At 37.2% G+C, this 27,203-nt stretch overlaps 1 protein-coding gene across 9 annotated transcripts in view; it reads left to right on the top strand.

Annotated features, from left to right (window-relative positions):
• mcf2l2 (MCF.2 cell line derived transforming sequence-like 2) overlaps positions 1 to 27,203 on the top strand; it is a 423,828-nt gene that overhangs the window by 47,220 nt on the left and 349,405 nt on the right. For all 9 annotated transcript variants that reach the window (XR_005634352.1, XM_039759102.1, XM_039759079.1 and 6 more), the window contains exon 2: positions 15,574 to 15,657. Coding sequence is in view for 8 of the 9 variants with exons in the window: in XM_039759102.1 (XP_039615036.1) it covers positions 15,574 to 15,657 (84 nt within the window). In the remaining variant the exon portion in view is untranslated. The remainder of the gene's footprint in view (positions 1 to 15,573; positions 15,658 to 27,203) is intronic.

Genomic DNA, 27,203 nt, shown 5'->3' with positions numbered 1-27,203 from the left:
AGTTAACCTAATGCAATGCTTATTTTATTGAAGTAAAAATACCTGCTTTATTACTATCCCAGCAGCAGCAAATGTAACAGTATTCCATTCCCTCCAGAGCTCAATCACACAGCCAAGCAGAAAAGGCCGTGCTACCTGCAACAGAAACATTTATAGAGTGGCAGTTTAGTTTTAATACATCTACAGTATTTGCTATAAATATTTTTAAACAGTGTGATCGGGTGACACATCAGCCAGTTTTCATCCCGCTAATCATTGGAGGCTGAGATTAGGGATGCAAATAGTGGATAAATGTAATTTACTTACAGGACATGAAGGACAAAATGTATTTGTAAAACACAAGAAAATTATCACAATTGGCTGTTTTTCTGGTCAGTTACTGTACATAAAGACCTATATATGGGCTTAGGATTTAATAAGAAATGCTGACCAGTCAAATGTGCAGTACTTCATACAAAATATCAAAACGTAACACAAAAGTAGTGCATTGTTTGTAATGCATTACATTTTATAATAAGTACAGTAATTATATAACATACACTATTTTGTTACTTTTTTATTCCAAATGATGAATGATGAGTAACTTGTTTAATATTCTCCACAGTGCTCTAGAGACACAGGCTCCATGCTTGGTTTTGGAGTTATGGCAGCTGTTGATTGTTTTTAATCTTTTTTTAGCACATTTTCTTGACATCAGAGCATTTTCCAAAGGAGATCGCCATAATTAGGGTCATGAATGTAAAGCGAGGTTTTTAAGAAACCAAGTTTCTGCCTTAACTGGGTTACTCAGCTTATTGTATTTTTTGTGTGCATGTAAATGCAGTGAGTGTAACAGTTGTGTGGTTGACTTCTCCAGCCACAAATATAGTGTCGATGAAAAGAGCCAGTAGGGCTGACCTAGCTTGTTAAGTGTATGATATTGTTTTTACTGTCTTAAATTTTTTTAGAAATAACTGCTTAGTTTATTGTTTTTATCTTTGTAAGTCTCTTGTTTTACCTATTATTAGTAGTATACTGTATATAAATAAATGGTTTTGTTACTGTTGTATCAGAAAGCACAGCTCATTGTATATTGTTGTGTATAGATTTTAATAGTTGATGACCCAACAAGTTCTTATCCTGTGGGCAAAAAAGCAAGATTCAAGAACATTGACTAAGGAAAAGTAACTCTGAACACAAAATGACTGCAAATATACTGTAACTCCTGATGTCATAAATTCTAATTTCTGGTGATACGGTGAAAACCCTATTGATTTATTGATCCTTTCGTTTAGATATATCTATTATTAGCTGCCAGTTTAATTGTGTAGGATAAATTTTCATGGCACAAATCAGGACTCTTGATTTCCAAGTGGGCTTTTTCATCACAATTCTGCTCTTTTACAAGAAGGCTAGAACACCTCTGGAATGGGCTCTTAGCAGTTGTATGCAATAGATTCTCCAGTCCTGAAATTTCAGTATTCTTGGTCTTTGGTGGAACGAAATGCAATGAATTAATAGGAAGAGAAATCCATTACCAGTTAATTTACAAATACAATGAGACAGATTAGAGATGATTTTTCCATACTCTCTTTCTGCACTTTTTACACCTTGTTGAGCCTGTTCAAGTAGTTATGGGTTTAAACAGACAACCAACTCACCATTAGTTAGGTGTCCTATACCTAATAAATTGGCCATTCAGTGTATGTTCAAGGTGCTTTCAATTGTTTTCTCAGTTTTAGGTTGATGAGACTATTTTTTTTTTTTTAATATTTTGTTTTTATCTAAAGTTTACAGGATCATGTTAGGTGTTCGGCAGTGGGCTGGCGCCCTGCCTGTGGTTTGTTTCCTGCCTTGCACCCTGTGTTGGCTGGGATTGGCTCCAGCAGACCCCCGTGACCCTGTAGTTTGGATATAGCGTATTGGATGATGGATGGATGGATGTTAGGTGTTTATAAATTTTGTGGTTGCACAATTACAGTAAATCATTTTAAAAAGGAAATATAAAAATGTGTCACAGTTTAAGTGAAGAAGGGTGGTGCAACACTTGGGGTCATATTTGAATTTGGGGTGTGTGAAACTTGCTTATTCTTTCCATTAATGAGTCTGTTTCCTCCTAAGACTCAAATATATGTAGGACAGGTTAACTGGCAACTCTAAATCGTTCCATAATTTACAGGCTTTAGTGTTTACATAGATGATAGCATCCTAGAACACAGAACATGCAAAGGAAACTGAAAGTATTTGAAAATGTCTTCCTTTGAGTAAGAATAAGAAAGTAGAAATTATTCAACAAAATCAGTAACAGTACTGCACCTCAGGGCCCACCTATATAGGCCTTGGAATTTTGCTTACATTTAAAAGTAAAAGTAAAATGAGTGACATATTAAAATAGCTTGCTGAGTGAGTTGGAGCTGTATGATATTATAGCAATAACAGAAACCAGGCTAAATAATAAAGATGGGGATCAGTAAAACTCAAAGTTCTATTCAGTTGGACGATGAGCCCCATCCTAGTGAGGACATGTGGCTTCATCTGGAAAGCAGTAGGGCAGCGTTTCTCAATAAGTATTTGTAACAGTTTTAATCGCGCCCCCCTAACTTTTTTTGAAAGGAGCCCACTAATACCAATTAGTTATTTTTTAATTAATGATATATCATAGATGCATATTTTATTATACCTACTCAACTTTTATCGACCTGTATTTATTTTTCTAGTATCAGAATGTAGTTTAAGTTAATTTGTTTTGGTTTCAATAGATGTATTTTTTCATATTTTTGATTCTTGTTTTCTTCACGCCCCCCTTTTTCTTACTTCGCGCCTCTCTACGGGGGACCGCCCCACAGTTTGAGAACCACTGCATTAGGGAAAGAGATCTTATTTTAGACCTATGTGACCAATCCAGACAATAATTTCAATGTACATCTTTTTAGTAATATTAAAAAGACAAATTTACCGGGGGATATTATAGTAATGGGGGACTTTAACTGCCTGGTTGCTAACTAGGATAACCTTGCAAATAGGGGAGCCAGAGTTTTTAAAAGTAATCAGTGACTGTTTTCTTAACACTTTATGTTAAAGCACCAACACAAGGGGAAGACTGTCTGGATTTAGTACTTTGCAATAATCAGGATAGAATTTAGGGTGTAGAGGTGATTGAATCACTAGGATGGCTATAAAGTTTAACTTTGGTAGGGCAAAGTCTAAGGAAGGTGGGCTGGGATAAGCTTCTAAGTGTGTAAACAGTTGAAGAGCAGTGGAACAGGTGTAAAAACATTTTATATGTAATGCAGGACAGGTACATACCTAAATTTGGAATTAGTAGGAAATGTAAATAAAAAAACTCTGCAGTGGGTTAATACAGAGTTAAAAAAGAAGCTGCAAAGGAAAAATCAGCTGTATAAGGAGTATAAGACTAATAACTCCAATGTGAATCATGGGGCATATGAGAACATGAGAGCAACCATTAAGAAGGATACTAGGGAGGCTAAAATATAGTTACAGAGGAATATAGCAGATAAGGTGAAAGATGACCCAAATAGATTTTTTCAGTATTTCAGTAGTCATCAGAAATAGTAATGGGGAATTAAAAAATACAAACAGTAAAATAACAGATGCCCTAAACTTGCATTTTTCTGAGGTTTGACATGTGAAGAAGTAGATAACCTCCCAGCAGTAACAGGGACTACTAAGAAGATACTCAATGATTTAGAAAATGTAGTGGGAGAAGTACTGCTTAACTTAAATAGGCTGAAATCAAAAACATCACTAGGACCTGATAATATTTACCCTCAAGTTCTTAAGTGGGTTAGCAGGTACATATATAAATCCTTGATGCATATTTATAAGAAGTCTCTGTTCACTGGGGAAATTCCAAAGGAATGGAAAAAGGCAAATATAGGCCTCAAAAATAAACGTGCATCACAGGTAAATTAATGGAAGGAATTATTAAGGATAAGATTGAGCACCAGAAGGCAAGAACAGGAGTTTTACTTAAATGCCAGCATGGGTTCAGAAGAGGGAGGTTGTTTACTAATATGCTGGAATTCTATGAGGAGGCAAAAAAAGGGTATGATCAAAGAGAGCATGATATTACTTATCTTGACTTTCAGAAGGCAAGGTGCCACATGAGAGGTTGAGTATCAAACTAAAAGAAGAGGGAGTTCAGGGTGAAGTTTGTAGATGGGTGGAAAATTGGCTCAGACACAGGAAGCAGAGGGTTATGGTTTGAGGAACCCTATCAGAATTGGCTGATGTTAAGAGCAGTTTTCCTCAGGGGTCAGTTCTAGGGCTGCTGCTACATAAATGATTTGGGAAGGAATATATTTAATAAAATGGTTAAGTTTGCAGAAGATACCAAGATAGGTGGACTGGCAGATAATCTAATGAGTTGAATCATTACAAAGGGACTTGGACAGCATACAGGCTAGATTTATGGCAGATGAAATTTAATGAAAGTAAATGTAAAATATTACATGTAGGAATGAAAAATGAAGGGTTAACTACTCAATGGGAGGTCTGAAAATTAAAAGTACACATTATAAGAATGAATTTAGGAGTTGTAGTGGACTGTCAGATAGTGTTCAGAAGCCATTAAGAAGGCAAACAGAATGTTAGGTTATATAGCACGATGGTTAAAGTACAAGTCTAAGGAGGTTATGCTCAAGCTGAAGCCTCATCTGGAGTACTGTGTGCAGTTTTGGTCTCCAGGCTACAAAAAGGACATAGTAGTGCTAGAAAAGGTCCAGAGAAGAGCGACTAGGTTGATTCCAGGGATATAGGGAACAAATCATGAGGAAAGGTTAAGCAACAAGAGGAAAGATTAAAAGCCCTGAGTCTTTTCAGTCTAAGCAAAATTAAATGAAGAGGAGACATGATTTAAATGTTTAAAATTATTAAGGGAATTATTACAGTGGATTGAGACTGTTATTTTAAAATGAATTCATCAAGAACACTGGGACATAGTTGGAAAGTTTGCACAAACGTTAGGAAGATTTTTTTTTTTACACAGAGAACCATAGACACTTGGAATGACCTAACAAGATGTGTGGTAGTCAGTAGGACTTTAAGGACTTTTAAAACTGGACTTGATGTTTTTTTAGAGGAAGTAAGTGGATAGGACTGGTGAGCTTTGTTTGGCTGAAGTGCCTGTTCTTGTCTAGATTATAAATATGTTCTAATGCCCCAAGAGGAATGGTGCATGCTCGTTCTCACTATCGGCCATTCTGCTGTTGAATTGCCTCAAGGGAAAAACAAAGAGAATTTATTTTTTCTTTATTGGAGGAACACTATCCATTCATTTTTCAAAAGTGCCTATTATTTATTGTTTAGGATCATGAGGGCTGGAGCTGACCCAGGCAACATCAGGCATAAAGTAGGAAATATTCTTTTATAGGATACTAATCCTTTGTAGAACACTTACACACACGTATGCAAACTCAGTCACTTACATTGGATCAGTTAACAGCCATCTATTAACCTAAAATGCAGATCTTTGGAAATGGAAGGAAAATCCATAGTGGCCAAAGAAAAATGCCTTCACATATTTTGGTAGTAAATTTCACATAGGCACTGACAGAGGCAGTTTTACTTTCTAAAGGTGTAAAGCATTAGGACTAACCACTGTGGTACTGTGCTACCCTAATGAATAGTTTCACTGGAAATTTCTATAATGTTTTCACAGTGTGAGTAGAGCTGTTTTAATCATTAAAATGTCAGTGAATGCATACTCTGTTACAGAAGAGCAAGAACAAGTCTGAGAGATTAGGGCAGACATCCTGAACAGAAGACAATGTTGAACCTAAAACAGGAACAAGGTGCATGTTATTGTTTTTGAAATTGCTTCCAAACTTAACTTTACATATTGATTCACTTAGTTACTTTTACCTAATAATTTTGTTTGGAATAAAATGCCTGAAAGATTTTTTTTCTAATAAGAAAGGTAGGAAAGCAAAGGTGAGCTGTAGAACTAAGGCGGATAAAAGCCAACACACAAAAATTAAAATGAGCAGTAAATACACAAAAATTAAATTGTCTTCATTTCAACCTATGAAGTAAAAAATAATTTTTGCATCTTTACTTTTTAATTCACTCACATATACTTGTATGTGTGAGTATATATGCATTCTTTCAGGACTTGCTCTTTCCATGTGCCCATTGCTGTTATTATAGGCCATGCCATAATTAATGAGGAAGGTTTGGGCTTGGAAAGCTGTTGGAATTATATCTATGGATGTATACATTATGATGTAGTTTATTGACTGCATGCTTCAGATCTGTATTTGTATTTGTATATAGAATATGTTATTACACATAGAAATAAACAGGGCACCAACCCGTCACAGGGCACACAGACACTCTGAATCTAGGCTAGTGTAAAGTCAGTCAGTCAGTCATTATCCAAAACGCTTTATCCTAACTACAGGGTCACGGGGGTCTGCTGGAGCCAATCCCACAGGGCGCAAGGCAGGAAACAAAACCCGGGCAGGGGGCACACATACACCAAGCACATTCTAGGGACAATATAAGATTGCCAATGCACCTAACCTGCATGTCTTTGGACTGTGGGAGGAAACCGGAGCACCCGGAGGAAACCCACACAGACACAGGCAGAACATGCAAACTCCACGCAGGGAGGACCTGGGAAGTGAACCCGGGTCTCCTAACTGCAAGGCAGCAGCGCTACTGTAAAGTTTCAGCCAAATAAGGCCTGCATAAATTTGTGTTAAAGAAGGAGAGTGCAGTCCTTAAATAACACACCATAGGTCTTGGTAGGACGCAGACAATAACCGCATCAATATTTGATCTTCTCAACATATGAGGCCCTCCACCTCTTGACTCCACCAGTAGAACATACAGTACATTAGATCACTATAAGGAAAGGTAATTTAAGATATAAAATGCAATGATTAGACAGTGAGCTCATACCCCAACCCAGTGAATGGTTTAAAAACAACTGCTTTAAAAAAATTAGGTAACTCAACCTCATATATTCATAGGTTTAAAAAGAAAACAAAGGCCTAGACAAGTTATATTTTTCCACACAGTCTACAAACTTGTCCCAACCTTTGTTCCTCTATGACACAAAAGACATCTACATACTTCAGGAAACGAGAAATATGTACACCTACAGGTACTTGCATTCTCAGGCTTTTTGTTGTTGCAAATAAATATTACTGCTTGGGACTATATGATGCGTTTCTCATTTGTAGCACATGTGTATTCAACACAAATAAGTCCATATGGACATGAAAAATTAGAAATGAGGTACCAGTATCTGGATGAGTGTGGTTATCTTCAGTGACACCAAAATGAAGCAATATTGTCCACACACATACAATAGAAGTGTGCAGAAATTTTGAATTAGTCCTGCATCCATCTTCATACCGAGGAAATTAATGTCAGTTCTGTAACCAGAATGCTACAGCATTCTGTAAATTGTTGCAAATTGCAGCTAAGTGTTTTTTTAAGTACAAAAAGGACAGAAACTTTTTATTACGAGATCTGGGTTATTAGGTGGATCGTGTAACAGCTCTCATGCAAACACCTTAACAACTCACAAGTGGTGTTCACAGTTTATGGCCAGTCATTGATGAGTTCTTGGTGAAGCAGGTCAATGTCTTTCCTATGAAAGTTTTTGAGACATTTTACCATCTTTAAAATGATGTACCTGTAGTAGTAATGAGACCTCCTGATAACCTAAAACATAATCAAACATAATGTATTAATAATTTTGCCAATTCAGATAAATTGCATAAAGTTTCTGTTTAAACCAAAAAAACCTGTTATCCACTCTTTTGAAATACTTTCTATATTGACAAAAACAGAACTTTAATTTGTACAAACTTTTGTAATGATTTTTAGTTTAAAGTTTTGTTTCATCACAGACAATACAGAATATATACTGTATAATGAACATTACAGTATAGAATCACAGCATCACAATAAATAAGACAATAAATTAAGAAAATATGTTGTTGTTTTTTTTCCAAGAGGCTAGTATATATACAGTCTTTCAAATTTTAAAATTATTATTATTATTATTATTGCTACTTGGAAAATAAACAAAATCTCAAAATAGCTGTTAGCACCACATTTACTGTTAGCTAGTGGATGAGTAACTAACTGACAGCCCACTCTTGGGCCCAAAAAGTCATGCATTATTCTAAAATATAAGAATATAAGGGGTTTGATAAATGAAATAAGACTACTTGGTCCATCAAGCTCATTTGCTTAGATAATAGCTAATTTGTTATATAATATCTCAACCAAATACTTTTTTAAACCTTGGCAATGTTTCTGTGTCACCTTATGCAGGGGACAGTTATTCAAATCCTTAAGAACTGCTGCCGGTGTTTTAAATTAATCCCAGATGTAGACATAGCGTACTTAGGAATTGCCCCCTAACAGGAAACATCAGCACTGAGTTGTTAGGAACTGTAAAACATGAGTTAAACATCTGCTGTGATTCCTTTGAACTGCAAGACTTACTGTACATGATGTTGCAAATGTGCTTTTCTTCATGGAGAAAGCTAGTGAATTCCATGTACAGTAGGTCTTTTGTATACAACCGTCTATTCTTTTTGCCATAAGTACTGTAAGTCTCTAAACCCAGAAGATGCTTGCCTATTAGAATAGTCCAAGTTAAGAGATGGATTAAAAATGATAAATGTGGATAATGCATGTATAATGTTCTTGTAAATGAATACTGTAAATTATATCATGTCAGCAGATGATGCGCATGAACTCATTTCAAGGTAAGATCCTTTAAACATGAACTGATATTTATGGCATTCCTTACTTAGAGCGGTCTCTTGGAGCAGGCTTTATTTTACATGCCTCACTGACTTTTGACCTAACATTTATTTCCAGTCTCTTTATAAGGAAAGTCATATCATGTTGTTTCAATCATTAGTCAAGTATTATATATTATATTATATTATATTATATTGCAAAGAAAAAACTGAAACAAAACAGATGATGTGTTTTAAAAAAATCATCTGTTTAGCAGGTAAGCTTGCAAAAGAATGGCTTGGTGGTGCAGTGTTAGCACTGCGTCCCCACAGCTCCAGTTGACTAAGTTCAAATCCAGACCAAATAACTGCATGAGTGGAGTTTACACATACCTGTATACAATTTCCACTTGAGCAATCTCCAAATAATGTCAAGGAGTTCAAAGCATCCAAAAAAAGATGACAAAATAAAAGACAAATGCTAGGAGTGTATCTGTGGAATGGCTTTAACCTCTGTACAATACTCAGTTCCTGCGTCAGGTTTGGTCCTGCGATGCTGCCCAATGGTATTGAAGCCTCAAGGATTTCACAGCCTTCGAAGAGCCAAGTCTAATAGGCAGCTCTTCTGCTGCTGTTATTGGAGGGATTGCACACTCCCAATTGTTCCCTCCTTGTATTCTGTGTCCTCTAGTCACTTGGAGTTTTTATGACCATTCTCACTTGTTCTCAGTCTTGCCAGTGCCCCTGCATAACACATTTTCAGGACATTCAGCACAACTGCAATACCTACTGTTTAATCCATCCATTTCACACTCCTGCATCCAATGATGTTTGTTTGGTTAATTGTTGGCTACAATGTACTTTTGAATGAGATGCATGTGTGTGCCTAGTGGTGGCCTGGATTCCCATCTTGATTTGGTTCTCACCTTGTGTCCATAGGAATAAGCTCCAGCTCCCAACATACTTTTTCTGAATAAGCCGAGTAAAATATGGATGATCGAAATATGTTGAGAAAATATTTCAGGGAATGATAGTTGCTAGAATGATTACATTTGTCAAGTAATTCTATTAAGCAAATACATTCATTTTGAATAAACCTTCCCATTTTGCATTTTTTAGCAATACTGTCTAGGATAATAATCTACACATTTTTATTTTGTTTACATCTTCTTATACAATACGCTACCTGGCTGTCTGTTGTCTGTCAAGGATTTTAAATCACCTGTAGCTCGCAAACCGTTTGAACTATTGACTGGAAAGTTCATACACATATCCTACATCATGTCTTCTGTCTGCTTTGGGGCTGATGATTGACTGGCAAGGTTATTCCTCTTTTTATCTTTATTTTATTTTATTGTAGAATCAACTCTTGGCAGCAGCCAGCAAGGCGGTCATGCGCACCGTTCTCATCCCTACCACCTTCGCCATTACTTCCCCTACCTCTTCATATCTTATATCATTCTTGAGGGAGATTGAAGATTTAATTGCAGGTTAAGTGAAAAATTAAGGAAAACGTACTAAGTAATTGCAACACAACCACCAACTTAATCAGTTTTAACGCGAAAAGATGCCGACGAAAAAAGAGAAGAAGCGGGCTGCTAGGGCAGATAAAAGAAGAGCTGCTCAGGAAGCAGCAAGCGCATCAACCTCTGAGCAAACAAATGCTAAACGTACAGAGAAAGAGTATGAAACTATGAATGCTCAAGTAAAGTGTATTCTGTGCAGTGCGCCGTTACTGGTTTATAATAATCAGTTCCAGAATGTTCTTTAAAAGGGTGTTTCTCAACCACTGGATTGTGCCCCATTTTTGGATTGTGGGCTGTTGCTATTGTTTATAATGGTAGAGGGCCGCGGTGGGTTGTGGCAGGTCACTACTCTTATGATCGCACTCAGTTCATCAAGGGGGATCCTAGTCCATGGCTCAATCAGAACTAGAAACCTTTTTACTTAGGAAGATCATTTAAAAAACCTCTTCAGGGAAGAACTTGCTATTGCTCTTCTAAAATAGCCTGACTTCTACCTCTGTTTTGTGTTGTAAACAATTAGTATCTCATAATCTTATTTTGGTTTACATGCATCTCTAAATTGAGAAGGGATTTGGAGTTAAGTGTTAATTATGTTGTAAAGCATTATATTTTTGAAACGTTGAACATTGTACTTTTGACTGAATTAAGTTTTGAGTGTTGTGGTTTGTGCATTTTTGTCTTTGAATTGGTCATCATGTTACTAGTTCATATTGGACTGTGACCATGCCTCTTCTGAATACATGAATAATTGAAGGAAATTTCATTGCAGTTGTTATGGATGATGTAAAATATAGAATTTATTGAATATCAAACTCATTTTAATGACAATTTATATACACACAGTTATAAATGGACAAGAATGGGATTCAGGGTTTATTGTTGATGCCACTTAAGCTAAGCACTTGACTCTGATGCCTTTTCCTATCACTGTTAGCACTAAGTTTATATGTTCTTCTCTTACATGTGTTTCTTGCTCAGTCAAATCATTTTCAGGCAGGGTTGATAGGGGACTCTAATGTAGTAAAGCATGAGAGAGTGTGATGGAATGTTGTTGCTGATTTGTCTCAACTGAAAAAAAATAGGTTCCAACATTCTAACACCTCTGCTTGCCAGTTCAATAGTCTTTATTGTTATAGTCCCAGTTTATGTTATTTACAGATAAATATCATGTTGATGATCAGGATTGGCATTTTGAATAATTTGATTCTTGTTTAATCTAATGTGATATTTGGACACAGATTGAAAAAGTAGTGCCTTGACTTAGACTTTGTGGGAACACACTTACCTTTAGAAAATGAAGGCTGTAGCTAATTTAAATGGGATTTTTAAAGTAACAATTGTCACGGCTAACACAATTGCTTGTAGAATAATAATAATTCTTTATATTTATATAGCACTTTTCTCACTACTCAAAGCACTTTTCAGAGTGAGTGGGGAGCCACTTCAACCATCACTAATGTGTAGCATCCACCCGAATGATACAACAGCAGCCATTTTAGCACCAGTACGCTCACCACACATGAGCTATTAGGTGGTGAAGTGGTGAGAGAGAGAGATAGCCACCTAGCGACAGGAGATGGTTAGGGGGCCAGAATGACTAGGATATCAGGATAAACACTACTCTTTATGAAAGATACCCATGGATCTTTTATGACCACAGGGAGTCAAGACAACAGTTTTATGTCTCATCCAAAGGATAGCGCCATTTTTAGAGCACAGTCTCCCCATCACTGCACTGCAGCATTGGGATCCACATTCATTTCACAGTATAAGCACCCCCTGTTGGCCTCAACAACGCCTTTTCTAGCAATAGCCCAAGCTTTTCTTAGATAGTCTCCCATCTAAGTACAGGCCAGGCCAAAACATACTTAGCTTTAGGTAGATGACCTCTTCTCAATTGCATATGGTATGGGTGCTGAATGTCTTTTGCTTTTCTTTATCTAGTTAAATCATCTGAATGTAATCAAACTCTTTATGATTCGCAGGCAGGGAATAGAGGAGGTATTCTGAAAACAAACATCACTCTTTAATGAAGTTGCAACCAATCAATAAATAATTGTTTTATGGATTAGCAGCTTTAACAATCACAAGGGATTTTACATGGGCAATTAATCATATAATAGAGTATGAAATGTACAACAAATATAAAAAGAGCAAATATTAAAAAAAGAAAACCACAACACTTACAACCTACAAATTTTAACATTTGACGTCAATACAAAGCCAGTGTAAACCTGCAAAAAAAAGGTACATGGTAATTTGACACAAAATTAGAGTACTAAATAGTTACATTCTTTTTAAAGAAATTACATCTTGCAGTTGTATTGTAGTTGTTTCATTTGACCATTTCAGTGAAAATAAATGAAAAAAAACAAAGATACCACATTAATCTGGATTTAAATGTCAGGACCAACAAAGACTTACAAAAAGAGAATGTAGAAAAGAATTTCACATCGATGAATGAGCTTTCGCTGTCACTTGTGTGATGTCATTTTAGAAGACTAAAAATGTCAGAAGATCTCAGCTCTACAGCAAGTTGATATGGCATAAGCAGCTAAAAAGGATTGTCTGAAGCATTGTAGCAAACAGTTTTCAACCAAGGAGAGAATTTTGTAGATGTCTGGTAATCAGACAGGAAGCTAATGTAGTTTAGCCAACTGGTGTGAGGCAGGAACAAACTATGAATGATATACCAGTCTAAGCTTAGTTTTCATGCAGTATATCACACTGTACACTCTTGAACAAACTCACACTCAAGCCAGTATAACAATGTAAATTGATCTGCTTGTCTTTGGGATGTGGGAAAAACTATGAGTAACTGTGAGGAAAACCCATGCAGAAAAAAGGCCCAGGCTTCAAAATCCAGTCTCCTGAAGCTGTTAAGCAGCTGTGCTATCAACACCCCCATTGTTTTGAGCTTATTGCCTTTAAATAAATAATGACATTAATGGACTCACCATTATGGGGCTTACACTAACTTATGATTTCAGTGAAAATTTCTGTTAAATAAACTGACATGATGTATGATTGATTTTTTATTCTCCTGTAAAATGATCAAACAAGAAGCCAGGTACTGCCTGGGTTCATTTTCAGCTAGTAAAAATGAAATATCTTAATACTGTCTTTATTTGAATTGGATGGCATGGTGGAGTAGTGGGTAGTATTACTCAATCTAGCATTCTGGTTTCAAGCCCCATACATGGCCACTGTCCATGTGGAGTATGCATATTCTCACCTTTTCCTTATGGGTTTTCCTTCCAAAGATGCAGGTTAGGTTAAATAGCATTGTATGGACCTTGCAGTGGAGTGGCACCCTTTCCAGGCTTGTTTCCTGCCTTCTAGCCATTCATGCTGGGATAGGCTTAGGCCCCTTGCAACCCTGAATTAAGTGGGTTTGAGAATATGATGGATATTTAATGGCAGAAATTAGACAATAAAAATAACTGCTGTACATTCAATTTAATGAGGGCATGGGAATAGTTTGCCTATGCATGTCAAGATCAGCCATTCCTCTGTCATGTTAGGAATAAGCATGTATTTTCCAACCCTAAATGCTCATTTAATTGTGTTTTGCTTTCATATAATGCTTATTCACTTTTTATACTAAGCATTTATGCAACTGGGCTAGTGAATATGAAAGCTTTTTTTATTACTTAGTAAAAATAAGCAACATCTGACATTGTTTTTAAGAATGTTAGCTGGTTTGATTTGGCAGTACTTTGGTCCATTTAAAGAAAGTGTTTGAAATTAGCAGAACTCCCAAGTGCATGGCTAATATCTGTGGGTTCAAAGGCACGGGCTATTTACATCTTTACCCTTATGAATATTTTTTTTTTACATACAGTGGTTCCGCTGTGAATTTTTTGCTTCAGAGGAGCTGCCGATCTTTCCTAACAACACTCTTTATTAATGCATCCTTTTATTTTTGCCTAACAGTACTCCCTTGTTCAGTAGTTAATCAGAGTACATGCCTGCAATATACTGTACTATGGGTAACTTTACTGTGGACAAAAAAATCTTGGAATGTTGGGGGGAAGCCCCTTGGCATCACAGACACACTGCAAGTTCAAAGACAAATATCATGAAAAGATGTTTTGTGTGACCAAAAAATGCTAAGAACATTGAGAGCAGTTTTTAAACCATAAAACTAGTTTCAAAAAGAAGAGAACTTACCACTTTACCGTAGTTATAAATATTCTGATGCAAAACACAAATGCAACACTTGTTGCTGTACTGAAATTTCAGATTTAAATGTTAAAATCACTGATAAAGAAAAAAAGAAAATATCAATGGCTGTGAATATTAACAACAGTTGTCTTGCCATCCTTTGGTGTCTTGTATGGTCACCTCTTGTAGACACCATGCTAGATGCCTCGGGCACATACCGCTAAAGAGTTCTATGGAGTTAATGTCAGAAAAGAAGGCAGGCCAAGAAAGCACCTGCACACTAAAGTTTATCTAGACAGTTGTGACCACAACAGCAGTGTGTGGCATGGCATTGCCCTCCTGCAGATTCAGACAACTTGAAGGTTTGTGCAGAGAGCCTCTGACAGACCACCACCTTCCTCTAAGGCCAAAAATGTTGAACCTGTCCCTTACCAGCTTGTCACTGATATACACATTGGGGAATGCTGGAAGCTTCATCAACAGTAACTGTGACAAGTCTGAGACAGCCCTGACCGATGTATCTATCATGCCCTTGTGTGATCATTCAAGAACAACCAGATCTTAGATGGTCATCTGTTCTGTTGGTCTGCTGAAACCTTTTCCTGCTCTCAGAAAACAGGTGGCTCCATTTAATTCATAGTGTCTGTAATAGTGTCCTGCAGCTTGTCAATGGCCCTCTTTTTTTCCTTCTGGTGATGTTCAATGTATTATGGAAAGGACACAAGCCTTACCGAGTGTTGTCTTTGAATTAAAGTATTTTTAAAGATGAAATTGTTACACTTGGACCACCTTCGGTAAAGCTGCACCTAATGAGCTTTTATGAGTTTAGGTGATTGCAGGGCTTCACATAAGAGCTAGGTTAATGAAAAGAGGGTCTAAGACAAATTGACATTTTTTTTCTGAAAGCACACAAACTGAAACTATAATTTTCTCAGTCCATAAAATGTTGTTTTTCTCTTTGACAAAGAAAAAGGAAAAAAGCTCACTAATATATCCATGTGTGCTTTCTTCTATTCATAAGCAATGAAGCTTGTCATATGATAGAAAATGTCATTGCCTGGATATCAATTCCTGAACATCTCCTTTGTGAAAGAACTTGGCTTGTGCTCTTTTCTTCCATTTGACTTGTGACTCATTGGCATTATTTTGTTTTTATTTTCTTCATGTAGATGAAATTATGCAACAGGAGATAAGACCTCTCCTAGCGGTTGACATCATTGAACAGTTACATAAACAATTTGCCTTTCTGTCAGGTAAGAATTATTTTATTAATCAAAAATGTTTTCTGCTTTTTGGACTTGATCTGTAATTTATACTAAAGATTTCAGAATACTGCGGTGGGCTGGCGCCCTGCCCAGGGTTTGTTTCCTGCCTTGCGCCCTGTGTTGGCTGGGATTGGCTCCAGCAGACCCCCGTGACCCTGTAGTTAGGATGTAGCGGGTTGGATAATGGATGGATGGATTATATTGATATATTGATTACTGAGCACTGTGCATTCACAGTTGCCATATATGAACACTATGTATGTGAGTTTAAATATTTTTTAAAATATATACAGTTGGGTCCATAAATATTTGGACAGAGATAACTTTTTCTAATTTTGGTTCTGTACATTACCACAATGAATTTTAAATGAAACAACTCAGATGCAGTTGAAGTGCAGACTTTCAGCTTTAATTCAGTGGGTCGAACAAAAAGATTGCATAAAAATGTGAGGCAACTAAAGCATTTTTTTAACACAATCCCTTCATTTCAGGGGCTCAAAAGTAATTGGACAAATTAAATAAATGGAAATAAAATGTTCATTTCTAATACTTGGTTGAGAACCCTTTGCTGGTAATGACAGCCTGAAGTTTTGAACTCATGGACATCACCAGATTCTGGGTTTCCGCCTTTTTAATGTTCTGCCAGGCCTTTACTGCAGTGGCTTTCAGTTGCTGTCCTGGGTTGCTTTGGCTGTATGTTTTGGGTCATTGTCCATCTGTATCATGAAACACCGCCCAATCGGTTTGACTGCATTTAGCTGGATTTGAGCAGACAGTATGTCTCTGAACACCGCAGAATTCATTCGGCTGCTTCTGTCCTGTGTCACATCATCAATAAACACTAGTGTCCCAGTGCCACTGGCAGCCATGCAAGCCCTCCACCGTGTTTTACAGATGACGTGGTATGCTTTGGATAATGAGCTGTTCCACGCCTTCTCCATACTTTTTTCTTGACATCATTCTAGTAGAGGTTGATCTTGGTTTCATCTGTCCAAAGAATGTTTTTCCAGAACTGTGCTGGCTTTTTTAGATGTTCTTTAGCAAAGTCCAATCTAGCCTTTCTATTCTTTAGGCTTATGACCCTCTGTATTTACTTTCATGCAGTCTTCTCTTTATGGTAGACTTGGATATCGATACGCCTACCCCCTGGAGAGTGTTGTTCACTTGGTTGGCTGTTGTGAAGGGGTTTCTCTTCACCATGAAAATTATTCTGTTCTGTTACACTGTTGTCTTCCGTGGACGTCCAGGTCTTTTTGCGTTGTTGAGTTCACCAGTGCTTGCTTTCTTTCTCAGGATGTACCAAACTGAAATGAAGGGATTGTGTTAAAAAATGCTTTAGTTGCCTCACATTTTATGCAATCCTTTTGTTCAACCCACTGAATTAAAGCTGAAAGTCTGCACTTCAACTGCATCTGAGTTGTTTCATTTAAAATTCATTGTGGTTATGTACAGAACCAAAATTAGAAAAAAGTTGTCTCTGTCCAATTATTTATGGACCTAACTGTATATTGATATAGTGGTGAAGGACTTGTTGGGGATGAATTTGAAACTGTTTTCAGGGTGTTTGGGAATTGAAACAAAAATGCTGTCAATATCTCTTTGAGCAGTAACACAGTGGATCCTTTCCCAAAATGGACGGGAGGACAATGGAGATGATTTTTTTTTTTAAAGTAGTTCCAAGTATAACAGGTCGCACTGGAAGACATTTAGTGTTATATCTGGCTCCCAAATACAGGTACTCATTGTAATAGGCAAGTGATTGGAACACTGCCTTTTTCTTTAAAACAAAGTGAGGGTTGCAGGGCTGCAGTATGAATGCCAGAAAGACTTAGTTCTACGTGTGTCCTGGGCAGTTATTTCCGGGTTATAGCCAGAAGTGGTTGACAGCTGAGGTTTAAAAGCCTTCATGGCCAACTGATAAATGATTTGGAAGTGAATAGGCTAGAGAAAGTGAAAGTCCACCTGAAGGTTGGAAGAGAGAGGCCAGAAGGGGTGAAACAAGTGGGGAAGGTAAGAAGATTAAGTAATTCTGTGGTACATTTGGTTGAAAAGTGCATAAGGTATTCTGCCTTTAAGACAGGGCTAGAAATCTTCTTTAGGTAGGTACATAGGGCCTGCATGCTATTTGGTTCATTGTATACACTTTGTGACCCTGCCTTGTAATAATAAAAACCTATTTTCTCTTATTTTGGTCTCTTTCATGTCTCTTCTGTGTTTGAGGATGACTCAAGCATGTCTTTAATGGTATATATAGTGGTAATCAGTCTGGGCTGGATGTGCAATTTAAAGAAACTGTCCCGGGTTAAAAATACAAACTTTTATTGAACAGAATACCTCAGCACAGCAATATAATCCTTTCTTCTTCTTTCTTCTCTCCTGTCCTCCTCTCAAATGAGTGTTGCCTATCTCCTCAAGGCTCTGAGGTTCTTTTTATTGAAGACCTGGGAGTACTTTCTGTTCCAGGGCAATGCCCATTGTGTCATACAGAAGTCCCATAAATTTGGGAGTGCAATTCACTGCAGCACCCCCTGGAGGCACCAACAAACCCCAACATGGCTGCCCCACTGGACTATAGTTCCCAGCATTTCCTGCAGGTGGTTGAATGGGTTCCAAATCCAAGGGGTGCTTCCATCTAGTAGGTCGGTGAAGCATACAGCAGCCTTGAATAATAGGGCCAATCCCGGCAGGAACGCCAGCTCATGTGTGATATTGATTAAACTGCTGTGGCAGGTGGCTGGGTGTGGTCACCAATCAGCCACCTACTTAAGGAGCCGCCGCCTTGCAATCAAGGCTGGAGTCGGGTGAGGAGGAGGACGAGGTGGTGGCAGAGGAGGCGAGGAGAGGCCCGAGTGTGTTATGGGACAAGAAAGTGGCTAGTGAGAGCCTGGACTTGGGAAGACAGTGGCTGTTGAGAGCCTAGACTTCGGGGGGGTTTGGTGGCGGTGCACTTGAATTTTATATTCTTTGTAAATAGTGTAAATAAACGTGGTGTGATAGATAAAATGGTGTCCGCCTGTGTGTGTCTGGACCGCTACACATCACACTGTGTAAGTTTTCTATAAGCACTCTTGTTTTTTTCTCTCAACCCAAAAACCTGCAGGTAATTGTTGAGACGAGTGAGGCTATGTCAGCACTGCTAAATGTTTATCTAAAATACAGAGACATTAGTCTTTGTTTTTGCCTTTCATCCACCCTTCACAGAAGAAGACCATATTCTAATATAGCTGACTGAGGAGTTACTTTCAATGGTGCTTGATGTGCTGCTTGATTGTATACTTCTAAATTGTGTTTTTTACAGTTTGAATGCTACATACATGCACAAAAGGCAAATAATTTACAGGATGCTACAACTACTTTATCTTCTCCCATTATACCTTATGGTCTTAGGCTATTGATGATATTTTTCCTATCTTTTGCCAGAATCTTCACATGTTCCATGGTCATCCCTCCCTTTCTAGCTGCTTCTTTGATATTTTCTTCCCATATCCTTCTAGGTCCTCCTGTCAGACTTTTTCCTTCACCCTTCATTTCAAACACCTTTTTAGGATATATAGTTGCACTCATCCTTATTATATGTCCATAACACTATAGCTGTTTTATTTTTATGGTTTCCATGAGTGGTTGCATTTCTGTTTTTTCACAATTTATTTTTATTTTCTATCCTGTTTCTTTTCGTTTTACCCATCACTCATCTTAAATACTTCATTTCAACTGCTATTATTTTAAATCATTGTTTATCCAGTATTAACCAAGAGTTTGCATCATATAAATGTTAATTTGATAGTATGCTTTATTTGCCTTATTTGGTCTTTCTGATTTCTGTATCTATCTTTCCATCATAACTAATGGTTATTCCCAGGCACTCATACAATAACATAGATTGTAATTGTTTTCCATCTATCTGTATTCCCATTTGCCATTTCCCTTCTTCTTCTTTCCTAGTTATTTTTATTACCTTACTTTCCTCTACATTTATTATCTTACTTTTGCTTCTAGCTTGCTTTTCTGTATTATTAATTTCCTTTGTAACTGTTGTTCACTTTTTGCAATTAGTGTTACATTGTCCGTATGTATCAAATCCTGCGTCAATGCCGGATGCAATTTATAGTATCCCAAGGCTGTATTTCTAATTTCTTTGTTGCAATTGTAATTATATAATCCATACATATCACAAATTGTAGAGGACTGAGGCTATCTCTCTGTTTGATTTCCTTTTCTACATCCCATTGCTCTGATATTTGTGAATTTAATCGTACCATTCTAACATATCTTTCATTAATACTTTTAATGATCCTTTTTGATTTTTCTGGCAGTTGCATTGTGTTTAATGCTACCCATATACTGTATATTTTTGCACGACTGCATCAAATGCATCCTTTAAATCAATAATCACCCTTTATACCTCTTTATTTTTATCTAATCTTTTCTCAATTATAATTCTTATGGTGAATGTATGAACTTGTATTTGTCTTCCTGGTCAGTATGCTGCTTGCTCTTCTTGTTGTTTATTCTTTACTACTATTCAACCTTTTTTGTATTATGCTTGAATATGTTTTAACACTACTGATGACAAACATATTGCTCATTAGTTGTCACATTTTTTGGAATTACTTTTTCTATATATTGGTACAATTATATTTTTCCCATCCCTCTGGTATTCCCTCTGTGTTCCATGCCTACCAGAAGATTTTCTTGAGCCATTTAACTACTTTTCCTCCTCCAAACTTTAACACTTCCGCTGAAATCCTGTCTGTCCCAGAGCTTTGTTGTTTTTTGTTTTTATTAGGGCGTTTGTCATTTCTTCTTCTATTATTGCTCCAAGCTCTTCCACTTCATCTTCATTCACCCCCCTTCCTCTAATAGATTTTCATGTTGTTCTTCTCCCTTCACTATATCTTCTTTCAAATGTTTTGCACAGTACACTGTCCAGGCTTTAATAATCCCAGTAACATCTGACTGCAGTTCTCCATTTGAGTTTTCTATGCTTCTGATTTTCTGTGTTCAATTTCCCTTTAACCTTTTGACTATATGCCACAACTGTTTTTGATGTTCTATATATTTTTCTTTCCAAATTCTTCCCATCACTTTTTATTTGCTAATTTCACCGTCTCTTTAGCTTTTTCTTGCTTTTGTTTTTATATTGCCTTGTCTTCTTTAGTTTTTGCTCCTTCGTATTTTCCCGTACATCCTTTTTCTCTGCCACCTTACTCTTCACTTCATCATTCTACTATTTTGTTCTTTTCTGCTCAGGGTACTGTATTACCTTTTTAACTTTGCAGATGTGTGCAACTGATTATAATAATGTTTCCTTAAAGTTTATCCATCTTTTATTTAGCATTCACTTTTCTTTGCTGTTATTTTAATTGTCTTCCGCTACAGTTGCTACAGTATTGCAATAAATCCCATGGCTGGCAGTGTAACCATCCCTTCATATAGGGAAATTCATTTTCCTGTTTCAGCCGATGTGCACATGTCCAATGTACAGTAGGCAAACATCGACGTCATATGCAATTTCTATCATTTTAGTGTGGACAGAGATACTTTTGTAAATGATGTAAAAAAGTTTGTGTAAATGGAGATCATTTTTATTTAAAAACTCTGTATTTAAATGAAAACAATGTAATTTGGACATAGAAATTAGATGGATGGATTTTCCCCAGGTAATAAAACAAAAGAGCAGTGGGCTTTAAATTTGTTGCAATACATGTAGTATAAAATTCATACTATATAAGCAGAGGACATACTCCTAAAAGTCATGTGCAGCAAGAAACTGATGAAAGACCTTTGCCAGAGTTCACACGCATTGACAACAAAGTTGAAGACTTAACCCTCCCCCCTCTGTACATATATACTAGCACATGAGCCTAATTTTGAACATAACTTACTTAGAAAATGCTGAAAATTCTGCTCTGTGCTGCGATTCAAGCCACTGTTAAATGTTTACTTTTTAGCTGACTTGTAGTTGTGTTCTATGAATATCAAGTGTTATTTGAATTCAGAACTGATACTCACTTTGTTCTAAACATGATAAATAATATTTATTTACATTATATTGATGTTTGTTCTGATACCTTCCCAAGCACTAACTTTATGGAGTTTTAGGTTTTCTTCATGTTTATGTGGGGACTTCCCCAGGAAATCCGGTGTTCTTTTCTTAGCACAAAAATGTCTTTGGTTAGATTAGTGACTATTAATTGACCCAGTGTGACTACGTGTGGGTGAATATGATGGATTTGTGTCACTAATGTATAAAGCTGATAGTACTTTCTATTTGATGCTGCTGGGTACTAAAATTTGACTTGGTAACTTCAGTAAATGGATGGATATGTGGATATTGGATCACTCTTTTCCATTATCGAAATATAAAACAATTGCATCAGTAGATAAGTAATGAAATAATTCTTCATTCTTGTGCTATATGCAATATGATAATTGCCACTTCAAAAGAATACAGTGCATCTGGAAAGTATTCACTTTTTCCACATTTTATGTTACAGCCTTATTCCAAAATGGATTAAATTATTTTTTTTCCTCAGAATTCTACACACAACACCCGATAATGATAACGTGAAAAAAGTTTACTTGAGGTTTTTGCAAATTTATTACAAATAAAAAAACTGAGAAATCACATGTACATAAGTATTCACAGCCTTTGCTCAATACTTTGTCGATGCACCTTTGGCAGGAATTACAGCCTCAAGTCTTTTTGAATATGATGCCACAAGCTTGGCACACCTATCCTTGGCCAGTTTCGCCAGGTGGGCTGCCATTTGCCTTTTACTAAGGAGTGGCTTCCGTCTGGTGGATTGCTGCAGAGATTGTTGTCCTTCTGGAAGGTTCTCCTCTCTCCACAGAGGACCTCTGGAGCTCTGACAGAGTGACCATCAGGTTCTTGGTCACCTTCCTGACTAAGGCCCTTCTCCCCCGATTGCTCAGTTTAGATAGCCGGCCAGCTCTAGGAAGAGTCCTGGTGGTTTCAAACTCCTTCCAGTTACGGATGATGGAGGCCACTGTGCTCATTGGGACCTCCAAAGCAGCAGAAATTTTTCTGTAACCTTCCCCAGATTTGTGCCTCGAAACAATCCTGTGTCGGAGGTCTACAGACGATTCCATTGACTTCATGCTTGGTTTGTGCTCTGACATGAACTGTCAACTGTGGGACCTTATATAGACAGGTGTGTGCCTTTCCAAATCATGTCCAATCAACTGAATTTACCACAGGTAGACTCCAATTAAGTTGCAGAAACATCTCAAGCAAGATCAGGGGAAACAGGATGCACTTGAGCTCAATTTTGAGCTTCATGGCAAAGGCTGTGAATACTGCTTTCTCATGTGCTTTCTCAATTTTTTTTTTCAAATTTGCAAAAACCTCAAGTAAACTTTTTTCACATTGTCATTATGGGGTGTTGTGTGTAGAATTCTGAGAAAAAAAATGAATTTAATCCATTTTGGAATAAGGATGTAACATAACAAAATGTGGAAAAAGTGATGCGCTGTGAATACTTCCGGATGCACTGTACATATCATTTGGATGCTATGCATTTAAATGCCTGTTTTTAATTTATGTGGGATTTTTATTCTTAATTAAATCCACAATTACAATAGTTATTTTTGTTTTTTCAGTGATGGAAACTGTGCCTCTTCTTCATTATTACTATGCTCCTTTAGTAATCACAACAGTCTACTGTCAGATGTTCAATGTATAATGCGTTTCCATAATGATGGGCTAGCTTTTGAGTGAAAAATAAGCAGCGAATTGAAATAGTAATAAACAGAAACATACATAGACATCATAAACATTGTAGGCCCCTCTCCTCCTGCTCCCCTGGCCAGTGCCCATTATGCCCTTAATTTAAGATGGCCCTGGTTAAAATTTCTCATTGAAAAGCATTGGTGAACTTAAAAGCTTCTTAATTTAAATAGAACTGACAGGATACACTGCAAGAAGAGTGTTTCCAAAATACAGACCTAAACCGAGAACAGCCAGCCTACAGGCATGTTGATTTCAAGGTGTCATTTTTTAAACTTCACTTCATGCTGAGTGTTTTTTTCAATATGTAGTGCATGCTGCAGTCAGTTTGTAATGTGTATGCTCTAGTTCACACGCTCAGATTTTATTCTTAAATTCATGTCACCAAAACCCCAACAGAAGCTGCCTGGTACACAGCGATCGCAGCCTGCTACCACTCAAGAGCCCTGGGTTTGCTACTTGGTGAATCACTTTTCAGCTTTCACTTCACATTCTGCATTTTTAATGTCACTTTCAGGCTGTCACAATTTCCTCATTCCACACTTTCAACCTTTAGTGTTCATTTCATGCCTTCGCTTTGTCTTCATTCCACTTTCGCACATCCTGTTCTTCATTTCACTCTTGGCATTTTTAATCTTCATTTCAGGCCATCACTGATCTCACCTGAAAAGAATGCAGTGACATTCACCTTCCTGTTCTTATTGCTTGTTGTTTGGCTCGCATCACCTACCCATTAAAGGGTAACAATGTTTGAATTATGTGAAGGATTCACACTGTCAGCTTGAGCTGGCAGGTGGCCAAAACATTTGGTGTGTCATTTTACTTTTTACACGTGAATCAACTGATCATACAAGAACAAAAACAAAAAAAACACACAATAAATGTGCTTATTTATTTTAGCATAGTCTTTATGGGTGGAATTTCAAGCCAGTGTCAGGCAGTATGCGCAATGACAAGAGATTTCCTATTCACTTTTCGTTGTGACCAATCAAATGTTCAGGCCATAAATCTCTCCTACTCCACAGTGTAGTCCCTTCCACTTGACAGTGCCCCTCCTACTCAGCATTCGGCCACCTGGCTGCAGTGATACCCTTCTCAATGCCTGAGGTGGACAAAATGACACCCTAGAAAGCAGGGTGGGGGGATTTTGGGGTGTTTGCTCGGTGTCAGAGCAAGAGGGTTAGGTACATACCATCATAGCCCAAGTGGTGGTGGGGCAGTTCCCCTCTAAGATATTTCAAAGTAATTGACTGGGTATATACCACCACACAAAAGGCGGGGAGGGGGGGGGGTTTCCTGGGGAAGGAGATTTTACAACGGTGAAGAAAATATACCCATTTTTTTTCCACAAATGATGATCAAAAATAGCCCAGTTGGGCGTGAAAACCAGCGTTTATAATATCCATAATGGTTAGCAGCTGTAATAAAATTTGCCTTTCACTTCTATTATTCCCTATAATTTGTCATATCTGAACAGTGTTGCAAGGCCCATTTCATTAAAATTACTACGACTAAACATGTGCAAGCACAGAAGAAATTACAAAAGTGTTTTATTTATTTATTTAAGTTATATTAATTGGCATGATTGTAGTCCTTGTGATGGACTAGAATCCTGCTCAGGCCTGTTTTTAGCCTTTTGCCCAGTAACGGTGGGATGACTCTGGCTCCCACAACCCTAAAATGGATTGAGAAAATTCTACAACCAACCTACTAAATTCAGTCCATTGAGAGCTACAGTGACTGCACAGTCCTCAATTGCACCTCAACTATTAAGCCATGAACACATTTTCTCACTTTTTATTTGTTTAAAAGCAGAAGAAATAATGTCCCTTATTTACCTGTAGATTTTGCAGCTTCAGGAGTAGCAGGTAAAGCTGAAAGATAACCCTGTCTCACAAAACAAATACAGCAACAAGTTCACTTTCCAGATTTCTCTAAACACTTTAAGTTTAAGTGCTTAACTGAGTAGTAGAATGGTTTACTAGTCAAAATGTATATTATATAATTTCTCTTTATTCATGCCATAGCTGTTGTCCAGTCTTCCTGTCTATCCAGCCAAACTTTGACTGAATGTACCTCTCAACTATTACATAACTTGCTTTCTGTTTTTTTGGTCAATTGCATGGCTCAATCTGTGGTCACAAGAGTAATTTTACCTAGTGTATATTTCACACATTATGTCTTAGCTAACAAGGTCTGATTTTTGGGGCCCCAGCCATAAGTACATCTCTGTCCATGCAATCAGTTCAACTCAGTGTATCTGTGTGCTATTTTGCTGTGAATCACCCATCCAGCCCCACTTATCTTCAGGATAACACTGGCTACTACAATTCAGATTGCATTCATGACCACCTGAGTGCTGATACTGTGATATCGCTTGCAATTCACATATGCATGCTTATCTACACTTGGGGAATGATCTTTATTTATGTGCTTGCCGATTTGCATGAATGCAGCTTTCTTTAATATAACCTCAGGTGGAGTAGTGGACAAATGTATAACCTGTGGTCTATATTAAGTGGAAGTGGATTGGGTTAATGTACAAATGCCACTTTTCAGATATGAAATATGCCGATGTTATATTTTAAAGGACAAGAAGTATAGTTTGTAACAATGAGGCCAAGTGCCACAACAGGACTCTAAAAGCAGGAATAGTATTGGATGGACTTATCAACAGCTAATCACAGTCACTGTGACTAATATTGTAAAGCAATACGACTAGCCACATCAGCAATTCAAATAAGAGTATACACTGCTAAGCTAAAAATAAACTCTTCAGCCTTCATCTAAATATTAAGAACAAAATGAGTTCTCTAATGCTGATAAGTATACCATTTCACAGTTTGGAGATCATACAATTAAAGGCATAGCCTACTACTATTAGGTTTATTTATTTTTCATTAGATGTGGTGGTTAAGTTTTTTTGGCTTCAAACTCAGGAGGTTGTGGGTTCAGATCCCACCACGGACACTGTGTGACCCTGAGCAAGTCACTTTACTCGCCGGTGCTCCAATTGGAAAATGAAAAGAAATGCAACCATTTGCATCTCAAATGTTGTAAGTAGCTTTGGATAAAAGTGTTGGCCAAATAAATAAAAATAAATAAATGTTTACGAAGAAATGAATACAGTAAAACCCATTCATAAGGGGTTGGGACCTAGATTGTGACAGATAAATGATACACAGGTTAGTTTAGAGAATAGTCGTATTTATTTACAAAACAAAACTGTAATAACAAAATATAATTTAGTATTAACAAAATTAATCAATTCATGTAACAGCGTAATAGGCAAACACAACTCTTAAGTACTGGAGTTTTCTACGTTTTTCTTGGAGTCTTCGTTCCATAACAAACGGTGCCCTGTCTTATACTCCGTTATCTGGACTATGGAGTACACGTCCGAAACAATAAAAGAAAGCTTTCCCTACCAATCAGTTTAGCTCCTGCCCCTCGCGTTCTGCCTTTCTCTGTACCGCAAATACTTCTGCTTATTGTCTCCTGACTCTACTCAAAACGATCTTCATTTTTCTCCTAACTTCTCCCGTCACTCATCTCCTAAGAGGCGTGTCCGCCCTTTACAGAACAGAAGCTTTTAACTCAGTCCCGTCACTTAACACAGCATTCCAGCCTTTATGCTCCTGTACAGCGTATCACTAGGTGCCTGCACGTCATAATATATTAACAAAACAGAATATAACAGATTTTAAAAGTAAAATTACAGTTCAGAAAAATATTAACAATACAGAATAATATCTTTAGTGGTTTCCATTTTGGACACGTTTTT

This window comes from Polypterus senegalus, chromosome 1 (assembly GCF_016835505.1).
Source record: "Polypterus senegalus isolate Bchr_013 chromosome 1, ASM1683550v1, whole genome shotgun sequence".
NCBI lineage: Eukaryota > Metazoa > Chordata > Cladistia > Polypteriformes > Polypteridae > Polypterus > Polypterus senegalus.
Note: the sequence above shows the minus strand (reverse complement) of the source record. Positions and strands in the feature narration are given on the sequence as shown.